The 18,880-nt window shown below is 35.9% G+C and overlaps 2 protein-coding genes across 3 annotated transcripts; both read right to left on the bottom strand.

The window, feature by feature from the left end:
- Window positions 1-806: 806 nt before the first annotated feature.
- On the bottom strand, window positions 807-3,487 carry LOC144362669 (meiosis expressed gene 1 protein homolog). Of its 2 annotated transcripts, XM_085496775.1 has the most exons (4): window positions 3,381-3,481; window positions 2,750-2,890; window positions 2,320-2,479; window positions 807-1,531 (listed from the first exon to the last, which is right to left on the bottom strand). In XM_085496775.1, exons 3-4 carry the CDS (start codon window positions 2,455-2,457, stop codon window positions 1,403-1,405), a joined length of 267 nt encoding a protein of 88 aa, XP_085352901.1. In that variant the 5' UTR covers window positions 2,458-2,479; window positions 2,750-2,890; window positions 3,381-3,481; the 3' UTR covers window positions 807-1,402. The 2 variants fall into 2 exon arrangements, with proteins under 2 accessions (XP_085352901.1, XP_077869930.1); XM_078013804.2 differs by lacking the exon at window positions 2,750-2,890 and having other exon boundaries at window positions 3,381-3,487.
- A 12,310-nt stretch (window positions 3,488-15,797) lies between these two features.
- Window positions 15,798-18,548, bottom strand: LOC144362567 (crt homolog 3-like). Its single transcript, XM_085497561.1, is given in 5 exon segments — window positions 15,798-16,196; window positions 17,135-17,230; window positions 17,369-17,466; window positions 17,469-17,552; window positions 18,014-18,548. Coding segments are annotated over 5 exon segments (1,023 nt in total). The 5' UTR covers window positions 18,360-18,548.
- Window positions 18,549-18,880: the final 332 nt, after the last annotated feature.

Below are 18,880 nucleotides of genomic sequence, written 5' to 3'. Positions count from 1 at the left end.
AAAATAATTCCCGAAATATCAATATTTGGATATTTTTCAGGTTGTTTTTCCCCAAAAAATAAATTTTTACTAGGAAAAACAAAAAGTTGATGACATAATTATGTGAAATATTTGATGATCTATATATGCACTCTGACAGTACTGGTAGCTTTATTGAGGTTTTAAGAGTACATAAATATTTGATGAAATAAATTTGCATGAATTATTTTAAACATGTCTGAAAGTTATTAATTTTGTGTGTTTGTTGCAATTTAATGTGATTCGGTAAATGTGTCCCACAATTCAGGTTTAATTATTCACTTAAATATTTCAAATAATGGTCTCAAGATTAAAATAGAGCTATAGGAATGATTTCAGAGTGCAACATTCAATCACACATTTAACCGTAAAAACTTTAATATTTAAAAGAGTAATTTAGTGATTATATTACATTGAAGTGAACACAGCCATGTATATCATGAAATATTTATAAACTTGTTAGTTACTCATTTTATGAGCTTAGGCAGTGACTTCTTATATTCCAATTGATGTCCAAGGGAGGTGCTGGCCTAGCTTAGACAATTGTCTGACTGATTTAAAATCAAAACAGTTGGGTTAATGAATATAAGTATTGATGTGTTGACTTCAGTGTATAACCAGCCCTAAACTAGAACAAAACATATGGCAGACATGTCTAGTGTTTGTGGTCATATGGAAACAAGCTTTCAACATAAATTAAACAGTTATGTTATAGCATTATCTATGAGTTAGGACTACCAGACAAGAACACACTTAATTTAACAAATATCAACTGATAACACAAAACATTTTATTTTGATAGATATATACACATATTTAATTTTTAAAAAGATAGTACTAAAAGAAAATAGATTAGAAGATACAGTTAATGAAATGTGTTTATTGTTGGATGAACAATCTCTTCATGTCGAGGTAGTTCATCCGTTGAGATTTTGATCCTGTCAACTAGTAAGTGTAAGGTTGTTTTTCTTGACTACAAACATGTTAAATTCAAACTAAACTGGTCATTCATGTCACTCAAAGGTTATTCCATCAGCAAAACAAGGATGGGAATGAAAACGGACAATATTGAAAAAAATAGGAAAAGATTATAAGCAAATGCATTTTCATTGCCTTGTGTCATAATTTTTAGTTCATGCATTCATTAAAAAAACAAAACTGAAAAGGAGTTATCCTTTGTGAAATAAAACAAACTCTGAAAAAAAATAAGTTATCTTCATTGGTGGTTTCAAAGTTGTCTCTTCTTGTTGTATATATCCAACAGTCGGATATTTTGCTGACATTTTTTCTCATCCATGAAGCCCAGGTATTTGATGGCAATGTTCAGTTCACAAGCACCGATATGGTCCAAGGATTTATTTTAAAAACAAAACAGATGGCAGTTTTAGTAGCTGTACATTTTGCACTTATGCACGTCCTTATCTTCACACTCACGTTTCCTGTTGTAATAGTAGAAGTAACCGTCTTTGCGTTGAAGTTTTTTTATGTAACCGTTGTCTGGCCACCTATCAGCCTGGTGAGACAAGAATATTTAAAGTAAATATACAGTAATGGTATACTATTATCTTGAAGTTGCACTGAATATGTGAATAATGAAATATAATTATCACAATGACAAAATATGACAATCTGAGGTTTATATCAACAACAAAATATGCAAATTTTTAAATATGAAGAACCAATACACAACAAGAACAAAATGACAAATTCTTGAGAATGTAAGCAGTATTCTGATTGTATAATACAACTGCTTGACCTATCAGGTCAACCCATGCATCAAAAGACCATGGTGGAAATCCACTAGCAAGTTTAAGCATGTGACATTGAATGTGGTGAGAATGACCTTGATATATAAATATTGCAATAAAATGTTCATACTATTTTATAATGTTAATTGTAATGTGTAGAAGAGGTGGTGTGTGAAAATTAGTGATGACTCATTTCGTGCCATAATGTTTCATTCGTCCCTTTTTTAAAAGACATGCCACCACATAGTGAGTAAAAAATGAGTCGCTTGATTAGTTCAGGACTTTCTGAGTTCATCAAACATGTAGTACTTTTAGCATTTACCAAATGACACTAGATAAACCAAATATGTGTCCAACCACAAGCAGATGTTGACACTTCTGCTTCTCTAAGGTTCAGAAAATAAAATAGAATAAACTTCTGATCAGTTAATTTTCCAAATATTGACTGTAGGCACATCATTTTTTATGAAAATACTAAAAAAATCTGTGACACACACAATGATCAGAAACAAGACTAACTTTAATTAGTCAACAAAATATTGAACTAACTTACCACTTTTCCATTAAATGCTTGGTACTCTATTTCGTCTCTGTAACCAGCTATTTGGAAACGATACGCTTCTTCCACTTCATCTGTCCAGCGTTTTGGCCGTGTCATTGCTTTAGGTTGTGGAGAGACTTCGGCACTCATGATTGTTGAAGGAATATAAATTCTGCTGAGACAAGTCAAATAGATAATCATTCAATGAAAGAAGCCAATCATATTTAGGAGCTGGATTTAGTATAGTACAAATGTTAGCGTATTTTTGTATAAACTCCCCATTCAGTAACGATATTGCTGTTTACATGCGTGATGACATTTACATAACAAAACGTTGCCAGGGAAATACAATAAGCAAGTATACGTTCCCGCTTTCAAATGACTCACAGTTAATAATACATTGCATTGTTACACGGCGTGAGGTGGGTCGTAAAATACTAACCTTTTGGGTTATGCGTTGCACCGAGTAATTTGTTTTAAAGTGCGTGCAAGTTGGAATCTATAGAACGCTTTGACGTTAAAAGCTCGAATGGGCGAGTAGAACAACGGTTAAGAATTCACTAAAATGGAACGTTTCAGCTCACTGCGCAAAGAAAAAAAGCTATTTACATTCCAGGGTTACATTCCATGTGGATTGTCAGGCATTCTTTAAAATTCAACGAAATGTATGAACGAGTTTAAACATGACCTAGAATGGCTGCCAAAAAATAGAATAACAGAAGTTGAAATACAATGTGTCTGGATAAATTAATATTTCGTCTACTCGCCAAACTAGCTGAACATGCACATGCAACTGATTAGGTCGATATCTCAGTAGACCAATAACTGAATTATTTTTTTCAAAAACTCTGGCGGCGTTCATGACTATCCGAGCCAAAGTAGGCCAAGGCCTCGTCTAGGATGGTAGCCCAAAGTCAGGTAAGACTGTCAACACTCACACTTCCGGAGAGTACAGCTGAGACGACCTAAAGGTAAAATAACCAGAGCTGATGCCAACCCGATGAACCGATTGTAGCAATTTAACATGTAAAATATACTAGTACTCTAAATGTCGAGAGAAAAAAATATCTTACCGTGTACAGACTCGACCAAATAAAAGGTTTCAGTTACGTTCAGTGTGATTAATAATAAAGCGTCGATGAGGTCATCCACTGTTTGTTTCCCCGTTGCCTGGAATTACAGTGCAGTATGGGTATTCACACAAGCAGATCTCATAACAAGTCTCGGAGTTTGCGAAGTGAAGCAACGAGGGCGCTATAATCACAGCATGTGGCGCGTCGCCTATTTCAGTAGCCTAGTTTGCTTACGCGCACTCTCCTTAAAAGAACATATCCCCTTGCCGATACCACGTTCTGTTGAGACTGACGAAATACAAATATTTATAATACTGGTGAATGAACTATTATTACTGATACTGGATTTAGAGGGTCGACAAGGGATATTTTTGTAAGCTGTAAGCAATTGTTTTTAGTTTCGTAATAATTTTATTTAAATAAATAAAAAACGTAAATTCGTAGACAATGTGTAAAACGTAATCAGCTATTTTATTCGTTCTTAATTTGCACAAAGATCTTATTTTTTTTGTAATTCGTACGTAATTTACAATTTTGATTTTTTTTTCATAATGTTGTTTATAAATAAATTTTGCACACAAAAAAGTCAGTTGGCCCAATTCAGTTACACTTTAAACACAAATTATCAAGTAGTATTATGAAAATGAAAAATTAGGAATTTGCTTTATCTGTGAATTGTAAAAAACTATTTTTTACTGTACTTGGAACATTTCATTTTTCATTTCCTGTAACCTGTAGCAGCTGTTTACACGTACGGGAAGTATCTTGAATTTACACCAACAATTGCGAGTAACACTACGTGTATGGCACGGGAGAAGGTGGTAACTTTTTTTACAAACTCCAAGCCAAGCTCATTATACAGTAAATGACTGCTTGTAGCCCCTGTCGTATATCATATACAAGTCTTACCAGAGGTACATGGGGTTTGCAACTCGCATAGTACTGTATGGTGACATCATGTCAAGATCCCATTCAAGTCTCTTCTCGTAGATAGCGAGACTGAAGCTACGACCTTCTGACATGACGCATATCAATGTTCAAGGTTTGTAATGAAAAAAATAAACTTTTCTTGTCACTATCATAGTGAAAAATGTAATACATCGAAAATGTACAGAAAATATAGTTCTCGTAATCCGTCATATCGTGGGCAGCTATTTTGATCCACCTGGACATCCCAGTATCCTAGTTACCTCGGGCATGCGCATTCGCATTTTTTCTGAGTTGGAACGCTTATGCGAGAGCGAGATTGTGACGGGATCTTGGTATCATGTCACCGTAGTTACAAACCCCAAATAATGTACATGTACCTCTGGTCTTACACATATACTATATTAGTCGTCGCGCCGTGTCCTGTTCGATATGGGACTCATAGCGACGTATACAACGCGTGTAAAATACATTGTTTACATGAAATTCTAACACGTGCTGCGTGACGACAACCGCGCTTTAAGGTAGCGAGAGGGGTTTGATGACATTTTTTGATTAAAGCTGTCTGTTGTTTGATTCAGAACCGTAATTTAGCGTATATGATTCAAAAGCCTAGGGGAACAAGTTCGCACAAACTGGAGAGTCATTATTTACATAATTACCACGTAACAAAAAAAAAAACTTTTAAAAATGACTAAATTCGCGATTGCGATAGCACACAAATGCTCTTGGCGAATTATAAATAGTTTAATTTTCATATATTTTCGTTTCTACCGTATCTATGTATTATATCTGCATATCTAAGCAAATAGATATGTTTTCATATTACTTGGATCAAATACATTTGAGTTTCAGTACACGTACCACCCAAATTAGGTAATGTAGGAGTAGTGGTCGTTTGGTTTATATTCAATCAATATGGAGCTGCTCAGTAGCCTTCAGTCGATTTAATTGAATATAGGGGAATAAACCCTTTCAAGTTGGTGTATCAATTGTCATCCACATTTCGGTTCGATCTTGGTCACGTGTGCATTCAACAATAACTCCTAACTCGTTGAAAAAATATTCATCATGTTTAGCTATAGTAAGAAGAACTTCCACAGAACGAAGTTGACGATAATGTGCAATCGGAGAATCCTCATAGAATGAAACCAACTAACGGCTACCAAATACAATGCAATAGGATGTACTTTTTAAGTGGATAATATTAATCGTTCAAATTGTTCGAAATGGACACTGAATCATGATCCTGATGATCTGAAAGACATTGAATTGACTCAATAGAATAATAACAATAACTTTATTGCTTCCGTGTAAATAATTTTACATTGGGTTATAGCAAAAAGTGATATTTTATTAAATGTGATAGTTGAACAAATAATGAAATAAATAAATGATATTAACTTGAGAGTCCCTCTGTTGTACACATATAGCCAGCTACATTCATAATAATTAATGTATCTCTACTTCAATGTAAATAGCAAACTTTGATTTCATTATAGAATGTTTTTCTTTCAGTATCATATTTCTGACAACTCAATAAAAAGGGCTTCTCATCTTCGAATACATGTTTATAACATCTTTGGGATATTCTGTCTTAGAGCTTTTGAATATCTATACATTATGACACGCATGCTTTTACACTGAACTTCCAAGACGGCGCCCTCTATATATAACGCGTGTACAATACTAGTACACCGTCTATTTAGGTCTTTACTAGACTCGTCACATCTGACAATGTACAACACACACTTACATAAGGTAAGGTTCATGCCAGGTTCGGTCACGTATTTGCAGTCGGTCCGGCGAACCATTTATTTAACAAAACATACTAATAAAGCCGACTAAAAACGGCTGCCATTACATTGCATGTAGTGTTCAAATTGAAATAAACTAAATGAGAGAAAAAATTACTTACATGAACTGCAAAAAAAGATCGACTATTGATGCTCGAAAAATGGCATCAACATTACTCTGTTAAAGAAACATTTAAAATAACTGACAAAAAACATCGACAAAATAGTAATCCCCGTTACTGGCACGCCGACCGCCCAGGAAAAACCAGGAATAAAAAAACCCTTTGAGGAAAAAATACCTGGAAACCTGTACCCGTCGCACTGTCGATCGTGCCCAGGGGAAGGTGGCGGGTGTCGCCCTGTATTATACATCAAACTTACAAAACAACAAGTTGAAAACTGCACTGTAGCGAGACTGGCCTAGATTGACATTCAACCTTCTGTCCTCCACTATACCCGCTATACTGCTAAACGCGGTTAACAATATGTCTTAACTAGACTCGTCACATCCGACAATGTACAACAGACACTTACATAAGGTAAGGTTCATGCCAGGTTCGGCCACGTAGATTAAAAAAAAGAACGGACCCGTACGTACACCTACAAAGTTTGTGAAATTGACAAACTTGAATGACTAGCCAGCGAGTCAACAGCGTCGCCATCTTGGCGGTATCTGATTGGCCCTGGCCGTAAACGTGCATTAGATGCGGCAGTTGCACCTCCTGCCCGCAAAGAATGAATGCCAAATCTAAAGCATCATCACCATGCACTGCCCAAGACGTTTGACAATCGTCTCCTTCGCTCTGGTGTAACACAATGGCACACAACTCAATCGAGTCTAGAAATAACGACTGTATTACCCTGTTTGTACCGCTCAGCTTAACTGAGAAAATAAAAAATGACTTGTGGTTTTCGTAAATAACATAGCAAAATAAAAACTCTTCAAATTAACAAAACTGTACATAATATGAGTATTTCATGCAAAGCGACTTCAAAATATTTCTTCTCTGAATTCAACAAAAAATATGCTTGGATAGACTATCAGTGAAAAGATGGATGGTTGGATAACCGTAACCAGCTGTAACATGCGACCAGGTAATTGTGTAAACATGACTGTTGGAGACTATGAAACATTCAAACAAAAAAGGAAAAAAATACAAAAGTGACCCTTCCTTGCCGATAATAGTGTTTCCATTATTGATATACGCGAAGTTCTTGATTGTTAGAGTAGTATTCACAAAGTAATACTTCGTCAGTTTAATAGGACGTCGTCCATGTTCAAACCTGAAACAAAACACACTTTGTTAATAACTCTTACATCATGACTTCTCATGCCAAAACGTTTGAACAAAACAAATGTGTAACGCCACCAGATAGAAATTCAAAGTTTCATTAAATACGCCATTGTGGCATACAAGTATTAATCTTACCATTCGTTCCACTTTAATTGCATATATATTGTCAGCCGGGCATATCACTGTCTGAAAGAGGCCGACTGCCACATGGGAATGAATAATGTGCCACGAGCTTGGTCTCATTTCAACTTCGCACATATCTTGTTCATTAATTTTGTAAAGCCATTTTTGAGTGCTTGTTTCCCATCCCAACTTCGGGAAAGAACATCAATTGTCTCAGTATTGGAACATTTTCAGCTAGGGTTGAACCTCGCATAATGTACTAATGCTGTCAAAAAGCAACCCCATCCACTGAAATGTAGAACTCACAGAGGATCAAGCTCCTGGACAGCATCACTACTGTTGCTCCAGTCGCAATTTACTGTTGCTGTTACATTACATTCGAACACACGCTGTGCGACAAACACTACCCTTCCAGTGTTTACCAATTAGTGTGTGTTAACATACATAGTACACGAGTCTGCACACATAATAAATTAAGTTTTTATTTCGAGACAGGTATTGGTTTCCACAGAGTTGGAAATCTCAACGTGATCTAGGTCTCAAGCCTATGTATTCGTACGTAGTTTAGCTAAACAATTGATAGACTGGAAACAATTAAGAGAATCCTTACCAGGCGTACACGATGATAGTATAAACAATTTTGTGTGCAACTTTGGGGTTCATTTCTAACGTACAGAACGTCACATAAACAACTGATCAAATCGCACACTATTGTGAGTTCATGATGACGATTTAAGCATTGCTGTTCCCCCGAACTCCTCACTGGTAGACCAGTTCACTGCAGTTACCCTTATCACTCATCCAACTAACCCCCAACTGTCTCGTTGTTCTGATCAAGGAAAGTTAAATGTTCTGATGTTCATCCCTACTTGAAAACAGTTCTCAATGTTACAAACATAAGCAGCCATATTGCAGTGTTGCGAATTATAGCTTTCTAGTAACTCTGTAATGGATCGCCCATAGTTCAAATTCATTTTCAGTTCAAGGAATGTTTCGATCGAGCAGTTAATAACAAGTTTCTCTACTTAGAAGGTACTAGTAGCAAAATACAATGACCAGTGGCGACATACGACCATATTGTTATCAGTAGAAAACGGGACGTAGGGCTGGCGTAGTGTAACATCACGAAATATACTAAATATAAAAGACGAGTGATACTTCGTGTTCATACATGACGCCAATCTAAGATTAGTTTTACCATGGTTACTAGAACACATTTTGGGTTTGCACGATTGTTTGTATGTAATTTGACCATAACAATGTGTCATAAAAAATGTCATACACCAGAGTTGAATCCGACATTTATCTCGCATATCCCAACAGTTTCTCGTAGTAATTTTCTAGGAGGTAGAAATCCCTTCTGATTGGTTATTGCAAGCAGCTTGAACGTTTGGCGTCTTCGATTAACACTCAACAGAAAAGTTGCAAAAATATAGGTAGGGTATGATTTGTCGCCAAAGCGTAATTAGACTATATCAACGATGATCTTGTATCAAACTTAGAAAGTTTTGCTAAAAGTTCAAACTTACAATCTCAGGGTTAGGCTTGGCGCTTAAAATGTCCTAAAAAAGACATAGACAAATATAGCACCATGACCTTATAGAATACAATAGTGTAGTAATTTCCATACGTTCTGAGCCTTTTGTACGAGTTTAACTCTAATGCTGCAACTGATTATCAATTATTATTAATTATCACTATTCAAAAAGTACCGTGTACCAAAACGTGTATCCACACTCGGGACTTAACCGACAATAGTTTCGTTTACATACGTTTTGCGAATATCATTGAGAGATCACAGTTGTGTTAATATCTCAGAAATGTATTAATACAGTGATCTTGATTCTGTTTTCGATGCTTGTCACACCTGCTTTTCAATTGCCAGACCTAGGTGAACCAAACTCTGCAAATTAAACTGGACTCTGAGCATACCACGAACCTCAGACTAGTAATACAACAGACTCGCAACGCATATTGTTTAAGGTGTTAATCGGCTTAATTGTATATGTTATGCGTGCCACGCTCTGTAGCATTGGCATAGACACCGTCGAAGTTTACCGAGCACTGGATATTCTGCACACTTCGCACTCCTTCGGAAATTGCGTATTTCTTTGTAAAACGGATCCGGATATATTTAAAAAAACGGGAGATGCGTTCTGGACATTTTGACCTTTGCAGCTGTGTAAGAATTTTAAGAATCGACCAAGAATCAGGGGAGTTACAAGTAACTGAATGTCTTAGTGTTTACCTCAAATAGTTTTTGAATATATAATGAGCAACTTTGAAACGATATTTCTCGCTGTTGCGGATTTTGCGGAAGGTTTCCAATATTTTTTCGGAGAGATCTTATCGCTGCGTTTTGAACAATCATACTTCTTTGTGTGTTACCCGTTTTGTTTTCGTGTTCTGGGATGCCGAAACATGAGATAGCTAGTGCCATGTACATACCTCTCTCAGCGTATCAGCGTGATCCAGTAACGGTAAAAACTGGAGGTGCGTTATTGTTGTCGCGTTCGACTTCATAGTACGCGATCTACGCGTTGTTCAGTGACTGTTTCAATTTTCTATTGTGTGTCAGTATTGTTGCTATTTCGAGTTTCACTGATTTTGTTTGACTGCCGTCATAGTTTTGTATAAAAATAGCCCAGTATATTTCTTTTTATTCCTAATTTCAGGAAATGAAAAACACGAGATCGATCAGGGGTTGCAAAGTTCTACAGAGAAATTGTCATTATTTTCGTCAAAATGTTCTCCTAAAATAGCTTCCCACTCGTAATTATCGTCTTCAGATTTGCCAAATTTTTCGTTAAATGCCATTTTCGAAGTTCACTGACAGCTCCTGTCGTCTATGTCACTTCCTGTCTTTATGTCTCGCGATGCATCGCGATAGTTGATTGTAATATGAATAGATCTCGCGTTATTTTGTGAAATATAATGAAAATGTTGTTGCCCAGCAACGTTTACTCAGTACGATAAGAACTGATAACCTAAACAAACGTGGCACGCATTACTTCAAAAGAAAACGCCGCGTTGCTAGTCTGTTGTATTACTAGTCTGAGCACGAACGTACTTGTATCCAGATTCACACTCTCTACGACAATAAAGTGTGATTCATTTCTTTGTAGAGGGCGCTAGCCTGTATATTCTTATCATTTCTTACCTCAGACACATACCGTATATACAGTTGCTATGTTTTCTAATAACAACGTTTGACGGCTGAAAGTCTATGTTCATCCACAGTCCCTCTATATGGGACTGTGGTTCATCTTATACCGATAGCGTATACAGCTTGCATCACGCATACCTCGGACTAAATGTAGTTGTGAGTGCACACGAATGTAACTATGCATTTCACGGTGGTCGTATTTCATAGCCGTGATTCTTCAGTATACTAGTAGTGAAAGATGAGCAAAACAATTAATAGAATGAATTGATCTAATCAGTTAGATTTTTAGCATTCAAGTAACAGACAGTAAAATGTCAGCTCAATCTCTGGCTCATCGTCCGCCTGCACGGTGTTGAACATTCCTCCCTCCACAACACCGTGCGGTAATTCTATTCATAACCGTGTATGTCGCGTGGTTGCGCGATAGAAAGTTTACCGACCAATAGAAAGCTTTGTTACAATGACTCCCAAAAAGCGCTTGGGGCTTTGCATTTCTGATTTCTTCATCTTCGGCTTCATTTCTGTCAATATATTTTGCAGTGACACCATGAGCTTTGAGGTATAACACCTACTCTTCTATAATACTCAACAGTGGCTCAACACTATTACCACGCTCGATGGTCGCAAGGCTGGTAAAGCATAATAACATAATGATTTACCATTTCCAGTGCGACTAAACACGAACACATCAGACTCGGAACTAAGTACCCTGAACGGCTTTTGTCCGAATATTGTATTGCCTCGACATCCACTGCAAGCCAACACAGCTTCCACTGTGCGAGCGTTTTCACCGCCTGGCAACCATCATGGTGAAAACAAAGGCCAAAAACTCTCAAAAAACAGTACTTTGGGATGGTTCTTGACACCCCCTGAACAGTGTAACAAGATTACCCTGCATGTGCAACATATTTAAATTTGGTTGTTTAGGATTTCTTTCAAGTTAAGTTTGTGCTGTTTTTTCTATTTTAGCTATTTTCAACGGCTTTTCGACCGGCGTTCCACAGCAGCTCGCACAGAGCCCATAGAAATACATGATAGAGTGGTGCGCGTGCGTCTTGTGAATTAGCTCCGCCCTGACAATGTTGATAGCTTGGCCAAGCGCGTTGATGAAAGAAGCAATATGATTGGCTGTTGGTAAACTGATTCCAAACTGTGAGGGCATTGTCACATACACATATTCCTAATGAAATACTTCAAGGTGATAGTGGAGTGCTTCGCCGGAACATTCACCGTGCGATTTCAAAATGCTCTGGCTGGGAAGAAAACTTCTACTGTCCAAATTATTGTGTCAGTGTTGCACGTATAACGAGCAATTTGACTGGACAATGCATTGGGTGGTAGTCGTCGAGCCACGCATGCGCGAGATATATAGTGTTAATATAAACACAGATGGCGCAGATCAACCTGAACGAGTACAGACTGAGACGTTACCAAGCTTTAATTAGGTATTTTTTAGGTGATTGAAAAGTATCGAAGGAGTCACCGGCGGTAATTAGTGCAAGCACACCTAAGTCAAACCTCATATATGTACTTGTGATTTCCATTAGAAGAGCGCATTGGATTGTGGGAAAATCTATTCATAACTCCATTCATGTCACGATTTTCCGTTGTTTAGTGCAATAATCATCGTAACAACATGGCACCTGTGGCCCTATAAACACATAACAGCACCCGGTCAGATGTAATAATTATACAACTTGTCCATTATCCCACCGTGTGTGTAGTACTTTCATATTTCAAGCCTTATTATACTTGCGCAGAACGGTTCAAATGACGTTATACGTCATTGACCGGAAACGAAATATTTGTTAGTTGTTTTCCAGCCTGAGTGGTCGATCGACTGCTTAGTTCCTGTAGTAAAATTGTTTCAGTTTGAAAACGAAAAAAACGCATGCCCTGTTGTTTGATGTATTTAGGTCAAAGTTATTATGTGTGTGATAGTTTAGCCATTTTGTTTACGATCTATTCGTGACATTCCGACATTCAAATATGTTGCGTGTGTGATGCTAGGACCCTAGTAGGGTCATGGAAACTTGTTATTGGGCCATAATTTATAACATGAACACTGCGAACATTTTACATGAATCTGTGATTGGGTCATGTTGTGGAATTTTGGAATTAATTTATCTCCGACTGCTTCCGAGCTGACCTGAATTCTAATTATTCACGTAATCGCATTACGGGAATGTTTACCCTCAGACTAGTAATACTAGTAAGACTAGTAGTAATGTATTACTAGTCTGAGTTTTACCAAGTAAATAAATCGAAGCGATCATGGAACAGGAACATGGAACTTCTCACTTCTGCAATTAATATCCTTCTATGGCTAAATGTAGTTATAGTTTTTTTTTCTGTACAGAAAGTTGTTAATAAACACATGAGGTAATTACATCTGGAATTCAAATCGCTAATGTTTCACACTGACCGTGAACTTGATATTTATTGGTTTCATTAGGCCTTGGTTATATTGTTTATTGACTGTACTCTTTATTTATTTATTTATTTATTTATTTATTTATTTATTTATTTATTTATTTATTTATTTATTTATTTATTTATTTATTTATTTATTTATTTATTTGTTTATTTGTTTATTTATTTATTTATTTATTTATTTATTTATTTATTTATTTATTTATTTAATTATTTATTTTTTTATTTATTTATTTATTTATTTATTCATTTATTTATTTATTTATTTATTTATTTATTTATTTATTTATTTATTTATTTATTTATTTATTTATTTATTTATTTATTTATTTATTTATTTATTTATTTATTTATTTATTTAATAACACTCACACATGGATGGAGGGGATGGAAAACTATAATAAATGCAAAGTATATATAAATAAACAAATAATTATTGTATTCAGTCGCGAATCAGGATACTCGTATGGGAAATACTAGCTGTAATTATTTTTTGCAAGAGCGCATTGAAATGAATACAGTATTGCTTAAACTTACAATATAATTCTAGAAAGATTCAGATGTACCCGGGATGTAAACCCATTCATCTGAAGAAATGAATAAATAAGTGTGTTTAGCAAGACAGCCTTGCGATTTCAGTATTGTTGTACACACAGCCACGCCAGCCGTCCAAACTTTAACTTTAACTGAAGACGTATATAGAAGTGAGCCAACAGATGCGGTCCTGTGTTACATGCGGCACACTCCTATCATATCGCCAGGGTAATACCCATAGATAAGTTTATAGTGGTACTGGCGACAACTTATGTCATATCGCCTACAGCACCTACTACTACTGTCATTCCGCCATAGGGTTGGATACCCGCCACTCGTGACCAAATGCTGGATGTCGTCTCGTGTCTATTATCGTTTCCAGTCACAATTCAGAATATTCGTATTAAGGGAAATCATGGCTGTAAATGTCAGAAGTTACCTTAGTTTAGAGCCACCACACTAAATCAGAATTAAACTACGGATGATATTATAAATGTGTTTATTTGTTTCAATATATATAGTTCTGTATATAGTCTAGATGTGGGAGTCGATTATTCCAAAACAAAAGTGCTCAATACAAAGTATATGTAGAGCGAATAGATACAAAATAATGGTATTCAATAAAAGTGGAAAATTATTGAACCATAAGTTTATCTTTTATTACAAAAATGAAGAATTAGATATAGTTAGAAATTATAAATATTTAGGCATAGAATTCAAACCTAGTGGAAATTTTGATTTAGCAAAAGAAAAATTATATAAAAAGGCATTGAAAACTTTTTTCTATATTAAGAAATTAATTACTACATCAACTAATATAAGTATACCAACTTGGATAAACATGTTTGACCATGTAATTCGACCCATTCTGACTTATGGATGTGAGATTTGGGGTTCAGAAAAATACACAGATAGAAGTTACCCAGAAATGCTCAACCTTAAAATGTCTAAAATGTTACTACAATTTAATCAGGCGTCAACAAACTTAGCGGTGCGTGGTGAACTGGGCAGGCAACCAATATCAGTCTTTATAAATAAAATGATGATTAGATATTGGCATAATATTTTCAATACCAAAAAACACATCCTAATAAATGATGCAATTACATGCAATATTAATAATCAGCTAAAATGGGCAAAATCAGTGCAGGAAATATTAGGAAGTGAAATAAATTGATTTTGGAGTAGAGGTAAAAAAAAATATACAACAAATAAGTAGCCAAATAGAAACAAAATATATTGAATTATGGAAAAAACAAACAACCTCAAAAAAATCATCATCAGGTGAAAATAATAAATTAAGAACTTATTGTAAATTCAAAAATGAATTCAAAATGGAACAGTATTTAACACAAATTAAAGACCCCCACTATAGAAAAAGTATCTGTAAATTCAGGATAAGTGACCATGGTCTAATGCTAGAGAAGGGTAGGCATGTTAGACTAAAAATTAAGTTTGAAGAAAGGGTATGCAAAAAGTGTGATACGGATGCAGTGGAGGATGAATTCCATTTCCTGATTGATTGTCCAAGTCATAAAAATGCAAGATGTAAGCTGTTTGGAAAAATTGCTTATATACATCCATATTTTAATTTGATGAAACCAGATGACAAGTTCATATACATTATGAGCAATGTAGATAAGGATGTAGATAAGGAACTTGCGAACTATATTAGAGAATGTGGTGCATTTTACATATATATATCAATATTTCATAATTTTAAATATGTATTTATTTAAACTACATATTTATTTCTTCCTTTTTTTAATTTTAATTATTAGTTTAGCACTTGACTGTATGTTCTCTTCAAACAGAATGATGTCAATAAAGTATTATTATTATTATTGTATTATTATTATTATTATTATTATTATTATTATTATTATTATTATTATTATTATTATTATTATTATTATTATTATTATTATTATTATTTGTACATACCTAATTAATCTAAAAACGAATCTGTAAAAGACGGTACACCCCTTCAAATCTTTTGTTGCAAATAACGAGTATGTATATGCGCATACTAATCGCATACTATCCGAGCCCTAGAGAGAAGATAATAGCAGCCTCGTTCGAAAAACAAAATCCCGACACACTGGATATTACGACAGCCTCGTTCGAAAAACAAAATCCCGACTCACTGGATGGTATGCTCACCCACACTAGAAACACCAACATTGGTTTCTTTGTCACTAAAATATCGGTACATGACCACAGCAGGCATCATTATAATTAGTCCGGCTAATGTAAATCCAGTTGCCAAGTCAAAAACCGGATGCCAGTGAAAGTATGGATCTGGAGTGAAAAGTGTCCAGAAAACAGTCCCCAGAGGGGTAACCAAAGCCTGAACGATAACCAAGTAAATTGCGCCATTAGCGTAGCATAAGAGAAGGAAACTGAAGGTCAATGTTGAAGTGTAACTGATGATGAATATCCACGAACTAGTCAAAGCTTCTGTACATCCTTTGGGACTAGCTCCAAATTGGCATTGGAATCCCCAAGTCAAGCGACTTCAAAACTCATCTATTCCCGAAGCCTGCAAAAGAATAGCATAACCCAGGTATCACAACAAAAAAGCAAAAACGTGTTTACAATTTCTTTGAAAGTAGTATGTTCCTCATCGGTGATGAAACACTCGTCTTTGAAATTCAAACCCGCATTCGGCGAACTGTTATGGTCCGACGACTTTTCACTATGCACACACGAATATAATAGGTACCGTGGATAATACTCACCATACCAAATCCGGGTATTAAATCTGTCCAGAATAAACCAAAAACCGTGAGAAGCTGAAACGCCCCAGACCAGAAATTTACTAGCAAAGATGACGACTATCAAAGAAAACATAAGTAGAGAGGATCACGCATACATTTATTTCTAGGTATGGTACATAACATTCAGAAAGCTAAACGTGTTGCTTTATTTTAAATTTAAATATATTTATGAGCGAATTACGTTCAACTATGTATAATTAGTCCGGCTAATGTAAATCCAGTTGCCAAGTCAAAAACCGGATGCCAGTGAAAGTATGGATCTGGAGTGAAAAGTGTCCAGAAAACAGTCCCCAGAGGGGTAACCAAAGCCTGAACGATAACCAAGTAAATTGCGCCATCAGCGTAGCATAAGAGAAGGAAACTGAAGGTCAATGTTGAAGTGTAACTGATGATGAATATCCACGAACTAGTCAAAGCTTCTGTACATCCTTTGGGACTAGCTCCAAATTGGCATTGGAATCCCCAAGTCAAGCGACTTCAAAACTCATCTATTCCCGAAGCCTGCAAAAGAATAGCATAACCCAGGTATCACAACAAAAAAGCAAAAACGTGTTTACAATTTCTTTGAAAGTAGTATGTTCCTCATCGGTGATGAAACACTCGTCTTTGAAATTCAAACCCGCATTCGGCGAACTGTTATGGTCCGACGACTTTTCACTATGCACACACGAATATAATAGGTACCGTGGATAATACTCACCATACCAAATCCGGGTATTAAATCTGTCCAGAATAAACCAAAAACCGTGAGAAGCTGAAACGCCCCAGACCAGAAATTTACTAGCAAAGATGACGACTATCAAAGAAAACATAAGTAGAGAGGATCACGCATACATTTATTTCTAGGTATGGTACATAACATTCAGAAAGCTAAACGTGTTGCTTTATTTTAAATTTAAATATATTTATGAGCGAATTACGTTCAACTATGTACCTCTTGTTTTATGACTTTCTCAAGGACCACGTTCATGATTCCCATCGGCAAGAATCCCATGAAGAACGTGACCGGCCATAGGATTCTACCAACTGTCGATCAACATCAAATACCACCGGCTCCATGGATATAAATAGACCAATAAGAACGATCCCAGTACACACCAATCTCTTTACACCAACACCTACGTGATCGGCAAACCAATATATCAATAATCTGTTCTGATTACCGCCGCGCGAAGCCCTGTTGGTTGTTAAAAATAGGGGGGCCGCGGCACCTCGGCCCCCCTCTAAATCCGCCAATGTTTAGTGATTTTGTTGATATACATACTAAAATATAATTTTTCGTAAACTAATAAAAAAATTGTTTATTATAACGCATACAGTTCATTTGTTGAAAATAATTAAAGCGCATGGCATTCGCATTAATGGTACGTACCAGTAATGGACTCATGTGAGCATTTCCAAACTTAATTAATTCATAAGCCAATTATTTTGAGTGAGACCGAAACAATGTTTGCAATTCATGTCTGCTAATACTTTCGAACTTAATAACATGTCGTCATTTTTTTTATTAGCCCACAAATGCACCAATAAACAAGTATGCTAGTTCATTTTAACGGGTCAATGATGACAAAAAACTGACCTTTGCGGAGAATGATGTAACGTGCGGCAACTGTGAAAGGTATGACAGAGGTACTCAATATGGCCTGTAAACCTGGTGGCGTTCTGGAAGGGTCACTAGCGTATACAACAAATATTCCGTTCAATGTATTCAGCATTCCAGTGAGAAAGACATACCTCAGAGGTGAACGTAGTCTAAATGTGACGGTTCTGTCGAAGTACATAACAAGAAGTAAAAATAACATGTACAGTACTGGCGAGAATAGCGAGGACGAAACGAGTACGTAGTAGGGATCGCTGTATTGATCGATATCGTGGGTGAAAATAGGAAGCGTGACATTCATAGCGACATTTCCGATGACAGTCATTATCGACAAAAACACGTTAAATACACGTTTGTTCACTTTTAAATGAACTGCCCCGGAGAGTTGCAAGTGGAATGACTTTTGACCTATGTTTGCGTTGCAATCCAATGTGTTGGAGCCATTTTCCAAATTGCATTGAGCAATGCTAGTAGATTTGACTACGGTGGCCACTAACGGCTCCTGGTCAGTGTTGAGTTCAGTCATTACAACGCTGATTCGGCAAACAAAAATTACCAGTAAAGTCTGTAAAACAAACATAAATTAATATTATGCGTCAGAATTGGCATGCAGAAGTTTTCTCATTACTGAAAGTGACAGTAAAACAACAAATATCGACATTTTAAGATTTATTTTAACACATGTTAATTTTTTATAATAACAATGACTATGCATGGAAATAGAACTATAGTGTTTATTGCAAATGCACCAGGTGCATGTATACTTTCATACCCGGACTAGGCGACCCACATTTGAGAGCGAGAGTGTTGCATTGAATATAGAAAGATCAAACAGCATAACATAAA

This window comes from Saccoglossus kowalevskii, chromosome 3 (genome assembly GCF_978046115.1).
Source record: "Saccoglossus kowalevskii chromosome 3, keSacKowa6.1, whole genome shotgun sequence".
NCBI lineage: Eukaryota > Metazoa > Hemichordata > Enteropneusta > Harrimaniidae > Saccoglossus > Saccoglossus kowalevskii.
Note: the sequence above shows the minus strand (reverse complement) of the source record. Positions and strands in the feature narration are given on the sequence as shown.

Excerpts from the sequence above, each read along its gene's own strand:
- LOC144362669 (XM_078013804.2), bottom strand. The coding sequence starts at position 2,457 with ATGAGTGCCGAAGTCTCTCCACAACCTAAAGCAATGACACGGCCAAAA. Across the intron at positions 1,532-2,319 it reads AAGCATTTAATGGAAAAGTG|GCTGATAGGTGGCCAGACAA; the intron begins GTAAGTTAGTTC and ends TTGTCTCACCAG.